Source organism: Glycine soja, chromosome 12 (genome assembly GCF_004193775.1).
Source record: "Glycine soja cultivar W05 chromosome 12, ASM419377v2, whole genome shotgun sequence".
In the NCBI taxonomy this organism is placed as follows: domain Eukaryota; kingdom Viridiplantae; phylum Streptophyta; class Magnoliopsida; order Fabales; family Fabaceae; genus Glycine; species Glycine soja.
The window spans coordinates 11,791,051-11,810,202 of record NC_041013.1 but is presented as its reverse complement, the minus strand read 5'-3'; the positions used below and the strand labels follow the sequence as shown (position 1 = coordinate 11,810,202).

Below are 19,152 nucleotides of genomic sequence, written 5' to 3'. Positions count from 1 at the left end.
TATTGATTACCATTAAAAAAATATAAATTGTATTTTTTTAAAAGACCAAAGAAAATAATATTATTGATAAAGAAAAGGTATGCACAAGATGTACAAAGCAACCTTTTTAACAAGGGCAGTACATACAAATTGCCATAAGGCCAAAGATAAAAGTACATATACCACAGGCATATAGCTCGCAGCTACTGCGCCTCCCTAAACACATACTTTGTCACCTAAACAAAACAATAAAGATGGCAAAACTTAGTGACAAAAAGCATACTGCCCCTTCCAGGATAAATTATATCTTAATTGATTTAATTATTAAATTTAAAATTATAATTTACACCACCATTAATTTTATTTGCTTAAAAAAACTTGTGTCTAGAATAAAATACAAATATTTCACAAAAATTAACAAAACAAAAATATCCATTGTGTAAGAGGGGATGTAAATAAAATACACAACATAAATACATTTCTCTGTATAAAGTATACAACAAAAATAAATTTTTGTTGTGTATTTTTCACCCCTACACTGCAACAAAATGCAACTCTATTGTGTGAATATACAACATAAGCATATTTTCATTAAAATACTATTTTGGGAATTAAACTTTTTTAAGCACATGGGAGTGGAATAACAAAAATTGGGGTGAGAATAGTAATTCTCTAAACTACATTAGGCATATTTGAAATTTGAGCCATGTATGTGCTATATGAACACACTTAGGATTTGGGCCTAATTAGTTGTATCAATCAGACTTGTTGGACATGGACGGGATGAAGAGAGGATTAGGTATTTGTTATATGCACTTTCCTTCTTTCTTTATTCACTCCCTTTTCTAAGTAAATAGGGGAGTGTATTTTTTGGAAAACAAATTGAAAAGGGGAGTGAATAAGCAAAAAGAAAGGGAGTGAATATAGCAACTGTTGAGGATTAAGAATCTATCTTCTTGATGAATTCATGCATCAAAGTGTTGCCCCACATTTGAGCGTGAGACAGTGAGCTTGATGTAGTGGATTAGTTCTTCTTTTCTTTTATGTAAAGTATAAAAAAAAATGATTATTATGCAAATAATACTTTTTGTCTATTTCATCTTTTACCGTTTACAACACCCTTTTTTTTTCTCCTGAATGATGGGGTTAAAGCCTAAACAAAACCTAACTATAGAAACTCTTATTTTTACCGTTTACAACACTTTTTCTCTCTCTAAATGATAGGATTAAATTAAAACTTAAACAAAGCGCAACTATATGAACCAAATACCAAATGAATAATTTTTCTTTTCTTTATTGTCTTTTGTAGTTTTACTTAAGAATTAAGAATAGTAACAACATGATGTCAATTAATCACAACTAGATAATGGACCCATGGAAAATTTATAAGAATACAATGTTTCATTTTTATAAAATAATATTTTTTGTGATTTAAAAATTGTAAAATGATACATTCGAGAACATCACATTTGATACATCTTCACAACTACAAATTATATCTCTTAGACATAAATAATTTTAAGTATGAGTGAGAATAAAAAAACAAATGCAAAGTCAAAAACAATTAAAAGATTTTTAATAACAATGGGATAATGTGAACCCCAAGATATATAATAGATTTAGCATTACTTACTTATCTCAAATTCTAAAAAAAATCCTTATAAACAACATGAAAAGTCGCATTGGATACTTGTTCTTCCAAGTCTAATATTAATATCTTCAAACCAGTGCATGAAGTAACACTTAAAATAATAACATATAATTGTCCTTGTGAAAAAATAGGTTGTGGAAAATATGAGCTAACATGTCTAAAAGATTGTCCTTGACGTCATTGCAAAAGAAACAATAAGAAAAAATTATTTGCATTAAAATTTGAAAATAATTTTGCAATCAAATGGAGTCAATGACAATCTCAAAATGTAAACCTTTTATTCAATGTTGCTCTGTGATATAACCTTTTCCTCAACCACATAACTATCCATTTGGGTAATTATAAGTCGAGCAACATTGCATAAAGCTCAACACTAACCAATATTCCTCAACAACATTATTAGAACACCAATTATATCGTATGGGTATTCGGCTAGATCGAATGCACAAAGATACCCCTAGCAATACCTTTAGGACATTGAAGCATACCCCTTACAAAAGTACTTAGGTGTTCGGCCAGACTGGATATCTGAGTACTCTCATTACCTTGTCAACTAAGGTGACCCTTCTACATAAGTACGTAGGTACTCAACATGGTCGAATACCTGAGTACTCTTATCACCTAAAGATGACCCCTCTACATACATACTCGGGTATTTGACCTGGTCAAATACCTGAGTACTCTCATCACCTTGTCCCCCAAAGGTGACCCATGTACATATGTACTTAGGTTGTCGACTTGGTCGAATTCTAGAGTACTCTCATCACCTTGTCACCCAAAGGTGACCCTTCTACATAAGTACTTAAGTATTCGGCCTGGCCGAAGGCCAAAGACTTGAGTACTCTCATTTACTTAACTATAAATATTTTTCACTTCATTGTTGTTCAAGTTTGTTCTTATATAAGCGTTTAGGCACTTTGATCGCCATGCTATCTAAGGAAGTCCCTATAAGTAGTCAGGTACTTAGCCTAGTCGAATTCCTAAGCACCCCTGCTACTTATCTAAAAGTAAACTATCTAGTATATTCTAATAATCATTATTGGAGGTTAACTTAATCCCTTAATGATGATTAGAGTAATATTACCTAAAAATAGGAGTGGCAATGAATCGAACCAACTTGAAAATAGCTTGAAACTCGATTTGATAATCAACACGTTGAACTTGATTCATGAACCAAATAAGTTGAACTTGAGCTAAAAATTGAGCTCGTTAAATAAATGAGCCAAACTTGAGCTGCATATAGTTTGACTTGAGTAGTGTGTGTGTGTAATTGATTGGATTTTCTATTATTTTATGTATGCATGGTGGGGTAATTTTTATTTATGTAGACTTTGGTTGTAATATTTTTTTATTGTCATACCTTGTGGCCCTACAAAGCTAATAGAATAAGCTTAGTTTTGCCCTCTTAAAAAATGAAACAATCATTTTATCTAAGTTTACTAATAAATTGAAATTTTGAAAAGTATAGGATTTAAAAATTTGACTTTTAGTTCATGTTGAGCTAAATATTAATGAGTCGAGTCTAGTTAAATTCAACTCAACTCATTTTCAGTCCTACCTAAAAAGGTAGTCATGTGTAAGGGCCTATGGATGCAAAGCCTACTAAGGTATGTATAAATAGCTACATGAATATCAAGCTACATGAGTATTCCTACTCGGCAAAGGATGCATCTTCAACTTCTTTACTAAGTTTTCCTCCTGAGTACTCCTACTCAACCAATGGTGTACCTTCAATTTCTTTACAAGGCTTCCCTCACGAGTACACATACTCGGTCAAGGAAGTACCTTTTTCAATAATCTGCAAGGTTTTCCTCCAAACTCTTATACAAGATTACATCATAATGGTATCAAGTATTCGTCAAATAAAAACACTCATTTTCTTTAAGTTACTAACACCTATAGCTGACAATATATCGATTTGCAATCAACCAATAAAAGTAAAATAAATAAGTATGGAAGAAGAGACCATTTCATTAGTAGATTGGCAAAAGTACAAGGGTTTAAAGACATTAACAAAGGATCCATGTCAGCTTAAGTCAAAACAAATAAAAGATACTAACGACCAACTATCACAAAATAGATTTGATTACTAATGATCGTACTTTTAATTGTTCACTTCATCATCATTGAGTTACCTTTCTCCATCGTCAAAAGAGGTCGTGTTGGTCATGACGATTTTGGTAGGAGTAGGAGGAGTAGATGGGCAACTTGTTTGAAATGTCATTAATGGACATCAAAGTCCCTTCGTGAACATCCTTTAATATGTCAAAATCAGCATTGATTGAAATCTTAAACTTATACCTCACCTGTCGAATAGCCTTGTCAAAACCAGCTTTATGCTCTTGAAACACCTTTTCATGTGCACCACTCATCAAGGTCTGATACTCAACCTTCCTTTTTTCCACTCCAACATTCAAAGTTGCCACCAAATATTTTTTAAATTAGCTTGCGACCCCAAGACACCTCTCTATCCTCCAACTTTTTTATGTCGGCCTTCAAATTAGCATTTTTGGTGGCCAATTGGATGTTCATGCCTATGCCTTGGTCCTTCTCCTTCTCCATTGCCTCAAAGGCCTTCTTAGGCTTGAGCACTTCTTGATCAATTAATGAGTTCCTCAAAATTATGTGTTAAGCAATGAGGCCAACCTCGCTTGAATATTGTAGTACATAGTGATAACGATTGCCGAATTGTTCCAAAATAAATAAAACTAGGATTAATTATGCAATACAGGAATAACCTAGGTTGAATCAAAGATACAATCTAACTTGGTTCTGGCTTCTACACTTAAAAACAACAAAGGAGATTTCAACAAACTGTTTATAGACAATTGAAAGGAATGCAAAAACACAAAAATAGAAGTATAGAATTTAAGATAGAAATGGAGTTTTGAAAGCAAAATATGAAACAAATTTAATAGCATCAATCCAGTTCACCAAATGCAAGCAATTCAAATTATCACAGTTCTACAGATAATGATCATATTGTGAAAGTCCAGTTAATGTTATAAGAAGTAGTTCAATCGAATTAATCCCTAAATTCATTGAGATCACAAATCAGATTAAAATATCATCCAATCAATCAGTGATTAAATTTGAAATTAGGAAATGAGTCCATAACCTAATTCATTTCTAATCCTAAGCACATTCGTAATTATGAAAATCAAAAATAGGATTGAAGAAGAAGATGAACATTCACGCATAATTTGAAATACTAAACCAGAACTCAAATTCCTCATTGCTTGGACTAGATCCTTGAATTAATTGATTATTTAGCCTTCCATGATCTTTACCATTGGAAGAGCAACAAAATTTGTGCAAGAAAGGAGAAGAACATAGTTTAAGAGAGGAAGAAAAATGAAAAACAATTGAGAGAAAAAGAGAGTGATCTAAAAACTTGCACAACAAGTTTCTAAATTTTGTTTTGTACAAAATGAAAATATATAACTCACTAACTAACTAACTATACTAATATATATTGTGACTAATCAGAAGGAAAAGGGTGGGCCTTGATTAGGCCCATCTAATCAATCTAATTAAGCTAATTACACAAAGTAAAGCTCAATTTTGCATCCCAAAATCCAAGTGCAAAGGCTTTGACTTCCAAGCCTAAAATGACCCACAAAAAGGCAAAATCGGCCCAAGCTTATTTATGAGAAAAATGTATCTCTTTTCCTTAGCTTTCCTGGGACTACTCATATGATCCATTTGGAGTTTTGTAGGATCCTATAGGTCCTGCACAAGGCAAATAAATCAGGTAAGCACAAAATCCGAAAATAAGCAACAATTATCAATTAAGCCCAATTATTTTCCTAAAACCAAAATTGAGTTAAGGTAAGAAAATAAGAGTCAAAGAATGGTCAAATAAGCTAAGAAGAATAGAAAAATATTAAACTAAAAATGCTCAATCACATAACCCAAGTGGAAGGTTCATTAATACCTTCCAAAACATTCTTATTGAGATCCGACACAACACTATTTGACATCAAACTTGAAAATGATAAGAAAAGTTGAAAACAATCTTTCCGAACACCAAAGGAAGAACCTCAAGCAAGCCGGGTGGAAGAGTGTTAAATCAGTGCAATGTTTGCCAATGAATCTTCTTTTAAGGCCAAGCCCCTTCTTCGTCTTCCCTCCTACTCCTCTTCTTGTTTTTGTTGACAATAGGAACCACATCATTTGGTGAAGGACGAGAATGGGGACTCTGATTGAAAGGCTAGATGACAGAGGCATTGTCAACATTACCAGAAATTCAAAGAGTTTGAATGGTCACCCATGCATTCGAATAAAGTTGATAATGAGCTACATTGAGTATGTGTTCGCTCCTCTGCGATGCTAATCAGCAAGTGTATCAAGTCGCACAAGTAATATAAAACGGTAAGAACCGAGTATCGAATCCACAGGGAACTTGTTTCACTCAGAAAATATATGTTCAATAAGCAAACATTTGTACACCATTAAAAACAAAGTAAATGTCAAGTTGGATTTTTGTGTGAAAATCTAGTTAAATACAAGCTAAAATATCTAGAGATTGAGAAGTAAAAAAAGTCAAGTAAAAAGTGTTGGGTCGTTCTACTGAATCTACTTTGACATTGCTATGTATTTTTCTCTATTTAACGTTATCTTAGTGTTCTTATGCTGAAAAATTACCCAAACCAAAATCCCTCGAGTGAATGCGCCTAACTCTATTTAAACTTCATCCTTGATCCCTCAACAAACTTAGTTTGAACAAGTTGTATTAAGATTACAACATAATAAGGACTAAATCACTACACTCCATTCCTAGACATATAGTTTTCTAGCTTGCTCTATCAAGTTTTAAGGCTTTAAAGCACTTTCCAGTACTAAAAATCCTAACTATACATACAAATGGGTGATCAAGCTATAAACATGCAAAAATAAGCATAGATAGAAACAATGAACACATAAAAACAACATTAAATAGATAGTAGAAGAATTTTACATCAAAGGTTCAGCAGAACTCCCCAACAAGAGGTTTAGCCTTCAATTACAAGTAATGAACTTTCAGCACAAAGGATAGATTTTGAGGGAAGAAAATGGCTAAGAATGGTTGAGGATGTCTCCTCCAACCTCTAGAACCCTAATCTCACTCCTCTAACCTAAAACTCTCTTGGAGGCTTATTTCTGTCACTCTAGCTTCTCTCATGGCTCTATTTTTTTCGACTCGTCTCTTTAGTTTCTGCCAACTTCAGTGTTTTAAAGGCTCCTTGACGTTTCAGATTCTGAAGGGTCGCTTAGCGAGATTGGCTGAGTTAGTGAAATTTGGCTTAGCGGGCTGGGCGCGCTGAGCGCGAGAAGAGACAAATGACTCGCTGAGCAAGCTTGTGGCACGCTGGGCGAGCACATCTCTGGCTGATCCTCTTCTAGGATTTCCCAACACGCTAAGCGAGCTATGTGCCTTGCTTAGCGGATGTCACTCGCTAAGCGCATATGCCTCGCTTAGCGAGACACCAGCGGCAAGAACCTTTTCTTCTTTTGGCCTGAAACTGAAGTGGTTTCAACATTAATTCACAAAATGGGAGTATCTACTATATAAAATCAAACTAAACATGAAAATATGTACAATTCCTACAAAAAGAATCATAAATTGGGGGAAAGAGGCTAATTTCATGTAACTATTCAATACAAAAGTTAGTCGTAAATAACGACTAACAGTATGCAAAGCACACTCATAGTGAAGTCATTGAAGGGGATCTTTACATAAAGATTGCAAAAAATGCAATCATACACATAGAAATAGTCCCTCAATGGCACTACCTTGGCAGATGTTTCCCACTCGGCCCTAATGGGTCCGGGTTTGGGTTTGGCTTCTTCTTCTTAAGAAACACCTAGTTCGACTTCTCATAGGCATCATTTTGACAACAATGAAGAGGAGTGGGGCTAAACTCATCATCCATGAAGGCACACACATTCACGTAGTTGATAAAATATAGAATGCTCACCTTATCACTATTCCGAGAATAGAATGAACCCACTTCGTCGTCGACCCATGAATATCCGAGAAGGGTAATCAATGAATACTCTTTCCTTTTTTCTAACATGCAATGCTTCGGCTTCATGACGGTCTCCACATTGTCGCTACAAGAAGCCTCAATGTCCACCCTTTGGCCAAACAAAATTTATGTAGGATCACCCAAAACCTTCTCAGTAGTTGGCCATAGGGCTATCCTCATCCAATAAAGAAGTTGAACTTCTAGAAGAGCAGCTACCCGAGTCCAAACTCGAATCTGAAGATGTTAGCTCATCTTCATACCTAAGCACCCCTAGTCGAGTCGGTCACACACTTGACCCCTCAGAATGTCGAGAGTTGTCGGCCTCAAAACCTGAACTCATAATTAAAGATAGAAACGTACCTTAAAAAGAGAGTATTTAACATAGAGAAAATTTGAAAACCAAATAGCAGTGAAGTTATGAAAGGTGAACCCTCATTTTCTAAGAAAACTCATAGCGGTTGTTGAAGCCCAACAACCTTTCCGATCGTTAGATCCATGGAATACTAAAGGACGCCTCGTTTCATACAACACAATGATCATTTTTCTATAACCTTTAGAAATAGAATAAGAAGTGACAGTTATATCCGAATCCCAAAGAGAAACAATTAAACTCCTAAAAAACAAACTAAAACCCTTTCTTGTTCACTATGTTCCAAAGAGGATCGGGGAGCTTGTATACTGTATGGGTATCCGACTAGACCAAATACACAAAGATACCCCTAGTAATACCTTTAGGACACTGAAGCACACCCTATACAAAAGTACTCAAGTGTTCGACCAAGTCGAATACCCGAGTACGCTCATCACCTTGTCAACCAAGGTGACCCCTTTGCATAAGTACTCAAGTACTTGGCCTTATCAAATACATGAGTACTTTTATCACCTTCTCACACAAAATTGATCCCTCTACATACATACTTAGGTATTCAGCCTAGTCGAATACCCAAGTACTCTCATCATCTTGTCACCCAAGGTGACCCCTCTACATAGTGCTTAAGTATTTAGCCTGGCCGAATACCTGAGTATTCTCATCACCTTATCCCCCAAAGGTGACCCCTCTACATACATGCTCAGGTATTCGGTATAACCGAATACTATCATCACCTCGTCACCCAAAGGTGACCCTTCTACATATGTACTTAGGTTTTCAGCATGGACGAATATCCAAGTACTCTCATCACCTTATACCTAAAGGTGACCCCTCTACATAAGTACTCAGGTATTGAGCCTGGCCAAATACCTGAGTACTCTTATCAACTCTATATATACTCAGGTATTGTTCAAGTTTGTTCCTATATAAGTGTTTAGGTGTTTGACCTAGCCAAACACCCTGACACTCTCATCGTCATGCTATCTAACAAAGTCCCTATAAGTAGTTAGGTACTCGACCTAACCGAATACCTAAGCACCCCTTCTACTTATCTAAAAGTAAACTATCTAGTTTATTCTAATAATCATCATTAGAGGTTAACTTAATCCCCTAATGATGATTAGAGAAACATTACCTAAAAAGGTAGCCATGTGTAAGGGCCCATGGACGCAAGACCCACTAAGGTATGTATAAATAGCTATGTGAATATTAAGGTAAGGACAATGTTGATTCTCATTTAATACTCTAATTTATTGCTCTTGACTGAGATCTTACTTGAGCGTTAGAGTGTCTTTTTCATGTATTGCATTGTGAATGAAGGAAATCCTCAAGAAGAAGACATAAGGAAAAAAGTTATCTGTCTATCCCCGTGCTGGTACACCAATCTTAAGATTTAACTCATAGTTTGAAAGTTGAGAAGAAGTAATGTCAAAAACGAGAGAGCGTGAAGATCATTTGACTTTATTCAATGAGCAAGGACTATGTTAACTTAAGTTAATTTTTGCCTCACCAAGAATCAATGGCAAAATTATTCAATGTGTCACTTATCAACATATAATAAGTTTCAAAAATAAAAAAATCTAAAAAATATTTGATTTTAATTATCTTTATCTTTTTTATTACATTTATTTTTATTTAAAGTTGTAATTAATACTTGCCTACATTAATTATTGAATTTATTAAGGGAATATTTTATTCCCCGTGCATACTATTGTAGAGTATAGACAAAATAAAGAATACAAAGAGTTTATCCTATATAAACTATAAAAAAATAGAATCAGAGAAGTTAAATTTTAAGAGACTAAGTAAATACTAATAGCATGCAAATTTTATTTTCTCTATGCCAAATAATTATCTATTTTTTTTTTACTTATTTTTTCCTTTTCTCAATTTCTTCCCTCTATCTCTCTCTGTTTCATAAACCAACAAAGCATTAGTGCAGTATAAGTTTGGAAATAGTTTTGAATTTTTTTTAAATTAACCAAAAAACTAACTACACATATAAATTAATATAAATTTAGGCATGAAAGAAAGACAATAAAGATGATAGCGATAGTAATTATAAGAAAGACAAAGAGACTATCATATTTTGTTATTTTCTAACCCATCTCTCTTTCATGAATAAAAAATGAACTATATCAATAGAATATGATAGATTATAAATAAGGAAACTATACACCAAACAATTGATTATGATAAAATAAAATAATTATCTTATTTTATTTTTATCCAATCAGCCGATCGAAACATTTTAATTTAATCAATAACCTCAACTTGAGTTCTAAGAGTATAGCTAGTTAAAATTTAGTAAGAAAAAAAATGATAGTCTTGAATTTTATGTAACTCGAGTTCCAATAAGGGAACTACAAAATGGGAATGAGCTAGAGTTATGAACTTATAATAAAAAATCTGATAATCGAGTGAATTCCATGATTATAAGTTCATTCCATATCGGATCCGATCAAAATGGAATTATATACATTCTCATTATAAGAAGGAGTCATTCTAGCGTATCTAAATAGATACTATGTTTACATATAGATCCATGTATTATTCCATTCTATTTAGTATTGGAACTAAAAAAAAGAAGCATAATCAATGGGGTTGTTTCTATAATTTGGGTCTAGTGGTTAGTGAGGAACCCAAAAGTTTACTGATGGGCCTATGCAGAAATGGGTGAAGGCCCATTAGTGAGAAAATCCTCGGTAACACGAAACCTTTCTGCGTTGGATGCTCCAAAGTGGTTCTTCCTTTAGTTTTCTCATTTCTGGCACCAGCAACAAGAGTCTCTACTTGTGAGATTTTCTTTTCATTTTCCGTCGTAGTTCAATCCCCTTTCGTTCCTCACTTTTAGGGTTTCCAATTTCTCCGATGGCGCCCGATCCTAATCGCGCCGGCACTAGCGCCAGCGCCAACGCCGCCAAAGACGACGCCGTCGCCAAAAAGAAGGTCGAAAACGAAGATCTGGTGAGTCCAAAACCCTTGCTTCAAATTTTCGCTCGTTCCAGAACTCAAATTTCTAGTAAGCTTTCTGAAGCACACAAATTGAAAATCGATTGTTTCTGTGGTAATTTGTGCAGTCCGATGAGGATTTGGCGCTGAAGCAGCAATTGGAGTTGTACGTGGAAAGGGTTCAGGATCCTGACCAGGGATTGCAGAAGGTTGCACTCGAGAGCATGAGGTAAACCTAGTTTTATGCTCGAAAGGAACAAATTTTGATTTGAATGGACATTTTTAACTATTTTTTTTAGTTTTATTTGTGTTTGAAATTGGAATGTGTGGTTGTGTTCTAGGCAAGAAATTCGAACTTCCACGAGCTCTATGACTTCGGTTCCTAAGCCGTTGAAGTTCCTTCGCCCTCATTATGGCACTCTTAAAACGTATTATGAAACTATGGCGGAGTCTGATTTGAAGGTATAGTTATTCGTGTGTTGTGGATATGGTGCTTCCTTTGTTCAAATTAGTATTATAACACTATAGTGTTGTGTTGGTTAACCTGTCTGTCTTCCCTCAATGCAGAAGTACCTGGCGGATATATTGTCGGTTTTGGCACTCACAATGTCTGCCGAAGGCGAACGAGTAAGTTTGCTGTGTTAAAAATTAAAAATCTTTTCGGTGATTGTCTTGGCATGGTTGTGTTCTGGCTTAGTTGTGCTTCTTCATTAGACGGCTTTTAAGACCTTTACAAATTGACTTCTTCCTATGGCTCTGGCAGGAAAGCCTCAAGTATAGACTATTGGGTTCTGAGGGTGACATTGGTTCCTGGGGCCACGAGTATGTTAGGTGAGAATAATCTGGTTTTGGGGCATCTTTTGTTGTTTTTTTAATTGTTATAGAAGGTAATTACTAGGAAAATTACAATTCTGGTGAAGTCTGACTGAGGAGTTATCATCAATCTTAATCTTATTAGTTATGTTTTCATTTTTTTGTCAGGAATCTGGCTGGAGAAATTGCTCAAGAATATGCAAAACGACAGGTTGGACATCTGGCTAATTTAAATGTTAATATTGACCACTTCAAAGTGCTTAATTTTGTGTTCTATTAGCCCAATAAATAAGCATGAATCACCTTTTCTAGTTCATTTAATAACTTACTATGTATGTCTTCAACCAATTGTCTATTTTTATAATTGGAGAAGTAGGGTTGAAGTATAACTGAAATATTAACTCTATTTGCAAAGTTGAGCTTCCCTTGGCTCCCCATTGTTATAAATTAAGAATTAAAAATAATGTGTAAAATAAGATCAGTGTGTTCTGTTTAGTATAATATTGATGCTCTGATATTGAATAGCCTTCGTGATATGGATTTGTGTTGAGTGGTGATAACTGTTAACTTTTTAAATTTATTTGATTGTTTCCAGTTCCTGTTTAATTTGAAAACTGCTGCCTTTTTTGTACTTTTACAGAGTGAAGAGGCTCCCATAGATGATCTCATGGAACTTGTGCAACAAATTGTTGCTTTTCACATGAAGGTACAATATTCATTTTACTCCAAAAAAATTGTACACTCTATGGAATAGAGATGCAACAAGATGTGGTAGAGGAAGACTATTATTTATTTGTTTATTTTAATTAATTTCAACTGTGCTGCAGCATAATGCAGAACCTGAAGCTGTTGATCTTTTGATGGAGGTAATATGCCTGATCTTTTAGGTTGCTGCTTACCTTTGCTACTTCAGTCGATGAACTAAACCCTTTGCAATACATTTTTGTTAGGTTGAAGATCTGGATATGTTGAGTGGACATGTTGACAAAACAAATTTTAAAAGGACTTGCCTATATCTCACCAGTTCAGCTAGGTAAGTGCAATCAGGGTTCCGTTTATGTTAGAGAAAATTGAATTTAATAGTGACAAAGAAAGAAAAATAATAATTTATCGTTACATATTAACTTGTGTATCTTTTGTGGTATAATGAATGATATTTTTTTTGTTTTGCAATCACATACTCTTTTATGTGATTTTCTATTGTATCTCTATATGTATACAACAACAACAACAACGCCTTATCTCTATATGTATATATTTCTAAATTCCTATATTTTAATTATTTAATAATTAAGTGATCTCAGGTTATCATCCTGGACTCTTATAAATGAAAAAGTGTTCCACTGCTTTAGGAATGAGAACTACTGTTAGCCTAAATTGTAGTTGGATCTCTTACTACCGTTGTGGCCGAGGATACTGAAGAATGGGGGTTCTTTATTTTAGTGACAGAATAATTTTGTGCAGTCATAGGCCTGGCTCTGAAGCTTCTAAGATTGGTTTTCAAAACTTATTTGAGAGTGATATTTTATAAAGGTTTACAGATGTAGTTTGAGTTGCAATGGAAGTAAACATTCTAAAGTTTTCTTTAGAAGGAAGCTATTTTGACTTGTAAGCATTTTGCATGATAATTCAGATGCCGCTGTCTTGGTTTTTTCTTCTATATGTTTTTTGGGGTAAATTGACTCACTTCCTCTGACAAACATGTTATATTTATATTTTCTTTTAATGTAACTTTGTAGATACCTCCCGGGACCAGATGATATGCTAGTTTTGGACATTGCATATTCAATCTATAAACAATTTGAAGAATATCCAAATGCACTCCAAATTGCATTGTTCATGGATAACATGCAGGTGTGACACTAAAATTTTTGCAGTGTCTCTTTTAACACTAGTTTCTGTTCAATTCTCCTCTAAGGAGTGTGTGTATCTATCTATATATGAAATAATTTCTCTCTTTTGTATCTTAAATTCTGATGGCTTGAAATTAACTAGTTACGGTGCTGTTGACAGCACGTGAGGGAGGTGTTCACCTCTTGTAATGATGTGCTGCGGAAGAAGCAATTCTGTTACATGCTTGCACGTCATGTAAGTCCTGGATTCTGTGTTAGTACTTTGTGAAGTTATCTTGGCTCATGTTGCTTTGTATGTGAGGTAGCTGTGACACATAAGTTTTTTAACAGTGAAGCTATGCACCCTACTCCTTTTAGTTGTTGATGTTGATAAATGGCAAAGCTAGAGGGAGATAGATACCTAGAAGATTCCACTATCAGATTTACTTTTAGGCTCTCGTTGATGGTCTTTTGACAGTTGATTATTGTTTACATGCAGGGAATTACTTTTGAGCTTGATGAGAAGATGGTTTCAGACGATGAGGACAGAGAATTGTTGCAGGAAATCATAAACAATTCTAAGTTAAGTGAAGGATATCTCACCCTTGCTCGTGATATTGAGGTCATGGAGCCCAAGTCCCCTGAGGATATATACAAGGTGTGATCTTGATTGTAATTTTACTTTTGTTATAATGTACTCTTTACTAGATATAACTTCCTGTTCATGTACAAGTGAATCATGATCTTTTTTTTGTATACATTAGTTTTTTGCGGCTTGTACTATGGTTGCTTGTCATATATAAGAATTTTTGTTGATGGTTGTATGTGTATTGTGTACAAGTTGATTCTGTTATATACTCTTGTGGAAATTGAAATAATGTCTTGCTACAGAATTTCCGTATGACATTTATTTTTAGTGTTTTGGTACATAAGTCACATAATCATTTTCTAATAATATTTCACGTGGGAGATTTTGTTGCTAATTTATAAATGGAACAATTGGTTCTGATCTGCTGGTTTCTGTCAAATTTGGAGCCTCACTATATAAGAGCCTAGGTTAGTAACTGAAATAATTTATATGTTGTTCCTCAACGATGAGACATGAAATGCTGTTTGAGGTGCCTTCCTTGCTAAAGCAGCAGCTGCATGTTCTGATAGATGCTTGTACTGAATTGCTTTATTTTGACAGCAATTGTATTATCAATGAGACAGCTCTGTGATTGTGCTTGTATTCCATGTATCAGAAAAAAAAGTTTCTTGATGTGCTACTTTTTGTCTCAAGTGTGCCACTTTGTTGATTATCTGTGAACCTTATGTTTCACTCTGCTTGTTACTCCTAGGCACACTTGCTTGATGGCCGGGCTAGTGCTGGTGCAAGTGTTGACTCAGCTAGACAGAACCTTGCTGCAACTTTTGTTAATGCATTTGTAAATGCTGGCTTTGGTCAGGTACAATGTTATTTCTAGATTATGAATGTTGTATTTGTTGTGATTTTGGGTTAATGATCTATTCTTCTATTCCTCAATCTTCTACTTCTCACTTCCCATTATCATTGTGCAGGATAAATTAATGACTGTTCCAACAGATTCTTCAAGCAGTGCTTCTTCTGGAAATTGGCTTTTCAAAAATAAGGAACATGGGAAGACTAGTGCTGCAGCTAGTCTGGTACGAATTTTCTTACCAAAACAAATTTTCTTATCCATGGGTGTACCATATAAATTTCATTTACGACACTAGTGTATCATGACAGGGTATGATTTTACTCTGGGATGTTGACTCGGGACTTGCTCAAATTGACAAGTACTTCCATAGTAATGATAATCATGTCATTGCTGGTGCATTACTGGGTGTTGGAATTGTGAATTGTAGTATCAAGAATGACTGTGATCCTGTGAGTTTTTTTATTGTTACCTTGGCTCGATATGAGAGTATGACATATCTTAGTTTCTAAATTAGATCTCATTTTACTCCTTTTCAGGCAATGGCACTTCTAGGTGACTATATAGATAAAGAAGACACTTCAACAAGGATTGGTGCAATTATGGGTTTGGGAATTGCATATGCTGGTTCCCAGAATGAGCAGGTGTTCTGTTTTTCTCTAATTTCTTTGAAATCTTGTTAGTAATATAATATGAGATACATACTTACTATTTGCAAATGTAAAAAGTTTTTAATTTATTCTCGTTTCTTTCAGTTACGTGAGAAATTGACAGGTGTACTGAATGATTCTAAAGCTTCACTTGAGGTGCTTGCTTTTGCTGCTATTTCTTTGGGCTTGATCTATGTGGGTTCTTGCAATGAAGAAATTGCTCAAGCAATTATATATACACTAATGGACCGGAGTGAGTCAGAGTTGGGAGAGCCCCTTACACGACTTTTACCTCTCGGTCTTGGTCTTCTATATCTTGGAAAGCAGGTAAATAGATGTCTGGCAGTCTATCATCTCTGTTTTTTTAATTATAGATTATTTTCTTTTCACCTCATTAATCTTCTTTAATTTCTGAATAACAATTGATAGTGGTAGGGTTCTGCTATTGTGAAGGTGTAATACTCACTCTTTACATTGTGCTTTGTTACTGCAGGACAGTGTTGAGGCAACTGCCGAAGTTTCAAAGACTTTCAATGAAAAAATTAGAAAGTATTGTGACATGACACTACTATCATGTGCCTATGCTGGAACTGGAAATGTCCTCAAGGTACAATCTTGTGATGAATTAGTTATGAAGTTTTTTTTAAAAATGTAACATCTGCTACACCTTTCTATGTTTATAATTGCTGATGCATTTTTTCATTTTTGTATTTGCTGATGCTTCTTTCTTGCAGGTTCAAAATCTGTTGGGTCATTGTTCACAACATCTTGATAAAGGTGAAACTCACCAGGGTCCTGCTGTGCTTGGAATTGCTATGGTAGCTATGGCTGAAGAATTAGGACTTGAGATGGCGATTCGATCATTAGAACATCTTCTACAATATGGAGAGCAGAATATTCGCCGAGCAGTTCCTTTGGCACTTGGTCTACTCTGTATATCAAATCCAAAGGTAAAATGGACTTGCTTCCCTGCATTTCATGACTTTTGCAGTGTTATTATTGAACAGTGTGAAACACATTACCTTGCTCTGAAAAGATGACTTATAGTTGTAGGGCTGCAACTGCAAGATGTCACCAACTTTTGCTAACTTTTTACTAAATCATTCTAGGTCAATGTTATGGATACCTTAAGCAGACTTAGCCATGATACTGATTCAGAAGTAGCTATGGTAAGATGTTAGTCTCTTTACTTTGAACATTTGGGTCTATATTTTATTTGTAGCTAAAACAATTTATATGCTTCAGGCAGCTGTTATCTCCTTGGGTCTGATAGGTGCTGGAACGAACAATGCTCGAATTGCTGGCATGCTTCGCAATCTTTCAAGTTATTACTACAAGGATACCAGCCTTCTATTCTGTGTAAGCTTTCTCTAAGCTCTCCTCCTCCTTATTTTCTAATTTCCACTGTTTTTATGGTCACCCATTTTCTTTTACCTTATCTATAGGTGCGGATTGCCCAAGGTCTTGTACATTTGGGAAAGGGCTTATTAACACTTAATCCATATCATTCTGATCGCTTCTTACTGTCACCGTAAGCAACCTTTATCAGCCTTTTGGACTGAGTTGGTGACTTTAAAGTGATGTTTACATCTTTACTGTAATACTATTTTGTAATCCACTTTCTGTGTATCATTTTTACAGGACAGCACTTGCTGGATTAATTACCATGTTGCACGCATGCCTAGACATGAAAGCTATTGTGTTGGGAAAATATCACTATGTTCTCTACTTCCTCGTTTTGGCAATGCAGGTTTGATCGAGTTTCATTTCCTCTTTCCTGTCATAGACTCTTCCCCTTCCCCCATTTTAAACCATTCTCAGTTATATTTTGTAATTTGTTGCTACAGCCAAGGATGTTGTTGACTGTGGATGAGAACTTGAAGCCTCTATCAGTGCCTGTTCGTGTTGGACAAGCCGTAGATGTTGTTGGACAAGCAGGTCGTCCGAAAACAATCACTGGCTTTCAGACCCACTCCACCCCTGTTCTCCTGGCTGCTGGGGACAGGGCGGAGCTCGCAACGGAAAAGTAATTCACCTATGCCTTCAATTTTGAAACTGGCTTATGATATATTTCTAACACTAACACTGGTTTTTTCTTCAGATACATTCCCCTATCACCAATTCTTGAAGGTTTTGTAATATTGAAGGAGAATCCAGATTACAGGGAAGAGTGAGAGGAACCACAGTGGTGATGCTTTTTTCTTTTGTTCCAAGTGTCTGAACAGTAGTTAGTTAAAATGTATTTGAAATTGTGCCAAAATGTAGAAGAAATTATTTTAAATCATTTCTTCGTTTGGATAGAAAGATTATAAGTGAATCTTCTAGCTCTCGACAGTTTTTAATTTCTATTGATCCGGGAGCATAATCTTGCACGAGTACTCAACCATGAAATATCGATTGATTCGAAAGATAAAGTCTTGCGGTGTTGAAATGTTTTTATTTTTTAATCTTAATATTGTCAATTATACTTGTGTCATTTAGACGCAAATCATTATATTTAAACTAAAATTCATGAAGTACGTGTCAATTAACAACGTTGTAGAAGTGAACGTCTTGTACAAATTTGACAGGTATAATCCAATGGTAATGCTTTTGACACTTATGCTTTGTTCAGTTTAACCCTCGGTTTGGTAGAGGATGAAAATAGAGAAATTAAAAATATAATTTTTTTTAATTAAAATAGAGTATAAGAGATGTGATTTCCATAATTTTTTCTTTATTTCTATCTTCAACCGTTTTACCAAACAAAGCATAAAGGAAGAAATTTTAGGGGTGGGGGGATTTTTATTTTATTTTTTCCTTTGGAGACTTCCAGATCAGTAGCCATCATTCGGTGTTGTTGTAACAATAGAGTTAGAGTTAAAAGTTAAAGTTATATACTATAAAATATATACCCAAAAGACTACTAAGAGAAACACACTTGCATATCCTAAAAGATGCCAACAACTGAATAAAGACCCCATACCATAAGCGTCATCATCTGCCTTTGGAAATTAAAATAAAAACTAAAGCACATTAAAATGTTATCTTTATATTTTTAAACTTGTATCTAATAGAATCCTTTAACCATCTATCTTACTAGGCTCAGCCTAACACGTGAGTAATCTCCCATATTTTAGTTTAGTGATCCACTCAAATTTTCAAGTTTTCCTACAAGGTCACAAAAAGAAACTAGCAGCAAAATAGCAAATCAAGCGAAACAAAGTAATTGGAATATTTTCACACTTATTTGACAAAACCACTGAATAACAATATGCTGGAGTCTCCCTTATTTTTTTTTTCTAGAACACATATCTCACTTAATGTAATCTTGTTTGTCGGGTAAGATTGCTATAAATAGTGACGAATTCAGGAATTTTTGGGGACAAAATAATTTATAATATTTTTATAAAATACAAAATGTCATAAAAAATAATTTAAAGTTAAAATATTTATAAATTATAATTGTCATTTAT

The 19,152-nt window shown here is 34.6% G+C and overlaps 1 protein-coding gene across 1 annotated transcript; it reads left to right on the top strand.

Annotated features, from left to right (window-relative positions):
* Window positions 1-10,739: 10,739 nt before the first annotated feature.
* Window positions 10,740-18,047, top strand: LOC114379692 (26S proteasome non-ATPase regulatory subunit 2 homolog A-like). Its single transcript, XM_028338381.1, has 25 exons — window positions 10,740-10,978; window positions 11,092-11,192; window positions 11,305-11,425; window positions 11,531-11,590; window positions 11,727-11,794; window positions 11,945-11,987; window positions 12,417-12,482; window positions 12,604-12,642; window positions 12,727-12,809; window positions 13,516-13,630; window positions 13,790-13,864; window positions 14,108-14,266; window positions 14,949-15,056; window positions 15,169-15,273; window positions 15,359-15,499; window positions 15,587-15,691; window positions 15,803-16,024; window positions 16,191-16,304; window positions 16,432-16,647; window positions 16,807-16,866; window positions 16,943-17,056; window positions 17,143-17,228; window positions 17,339-17,447; window positions 17,545-17,723; window positions 17,799-18,047. The coding sequence occupies exons 1-25, from the start codon at window positions 10,883-10,885 to the stop codon at window positions 17,869-17,871; spliced, it is 2,658 nt and encodes an 885-aa protein (XP_028194182.1). The 5' UTR covers window positions 10,740-10,882; the 3' UTR covers window positions 17,872-18,047.
* The last annotated feature ends 1,105 nt before the right edge of the window (window positions 18,048-19,152 follow it).

Coding starts and splice junctions, on each gene's coding strand:
- LOC114379692 (XM_028338381.1), top strand. CDS start 10,883: ATGGCGCCCGATCCTAATCGCGCCGGCACTAGCGCCAGCGCCAACGCC. Junction 12,483..12,603: donor TTGTTGCTTTTCACATGAAG/GTACAATATTCA, acceptor ACTGTGCTGCAG/CATAATGCAGAACCTGAAGC. Junction 14,267..14,948: donor CCCCTGAGGATATATACAAG/GTGTGATCTTGA, acceptor TGTTACTCCTAG/GCACACTTGCTTGATGGCCG.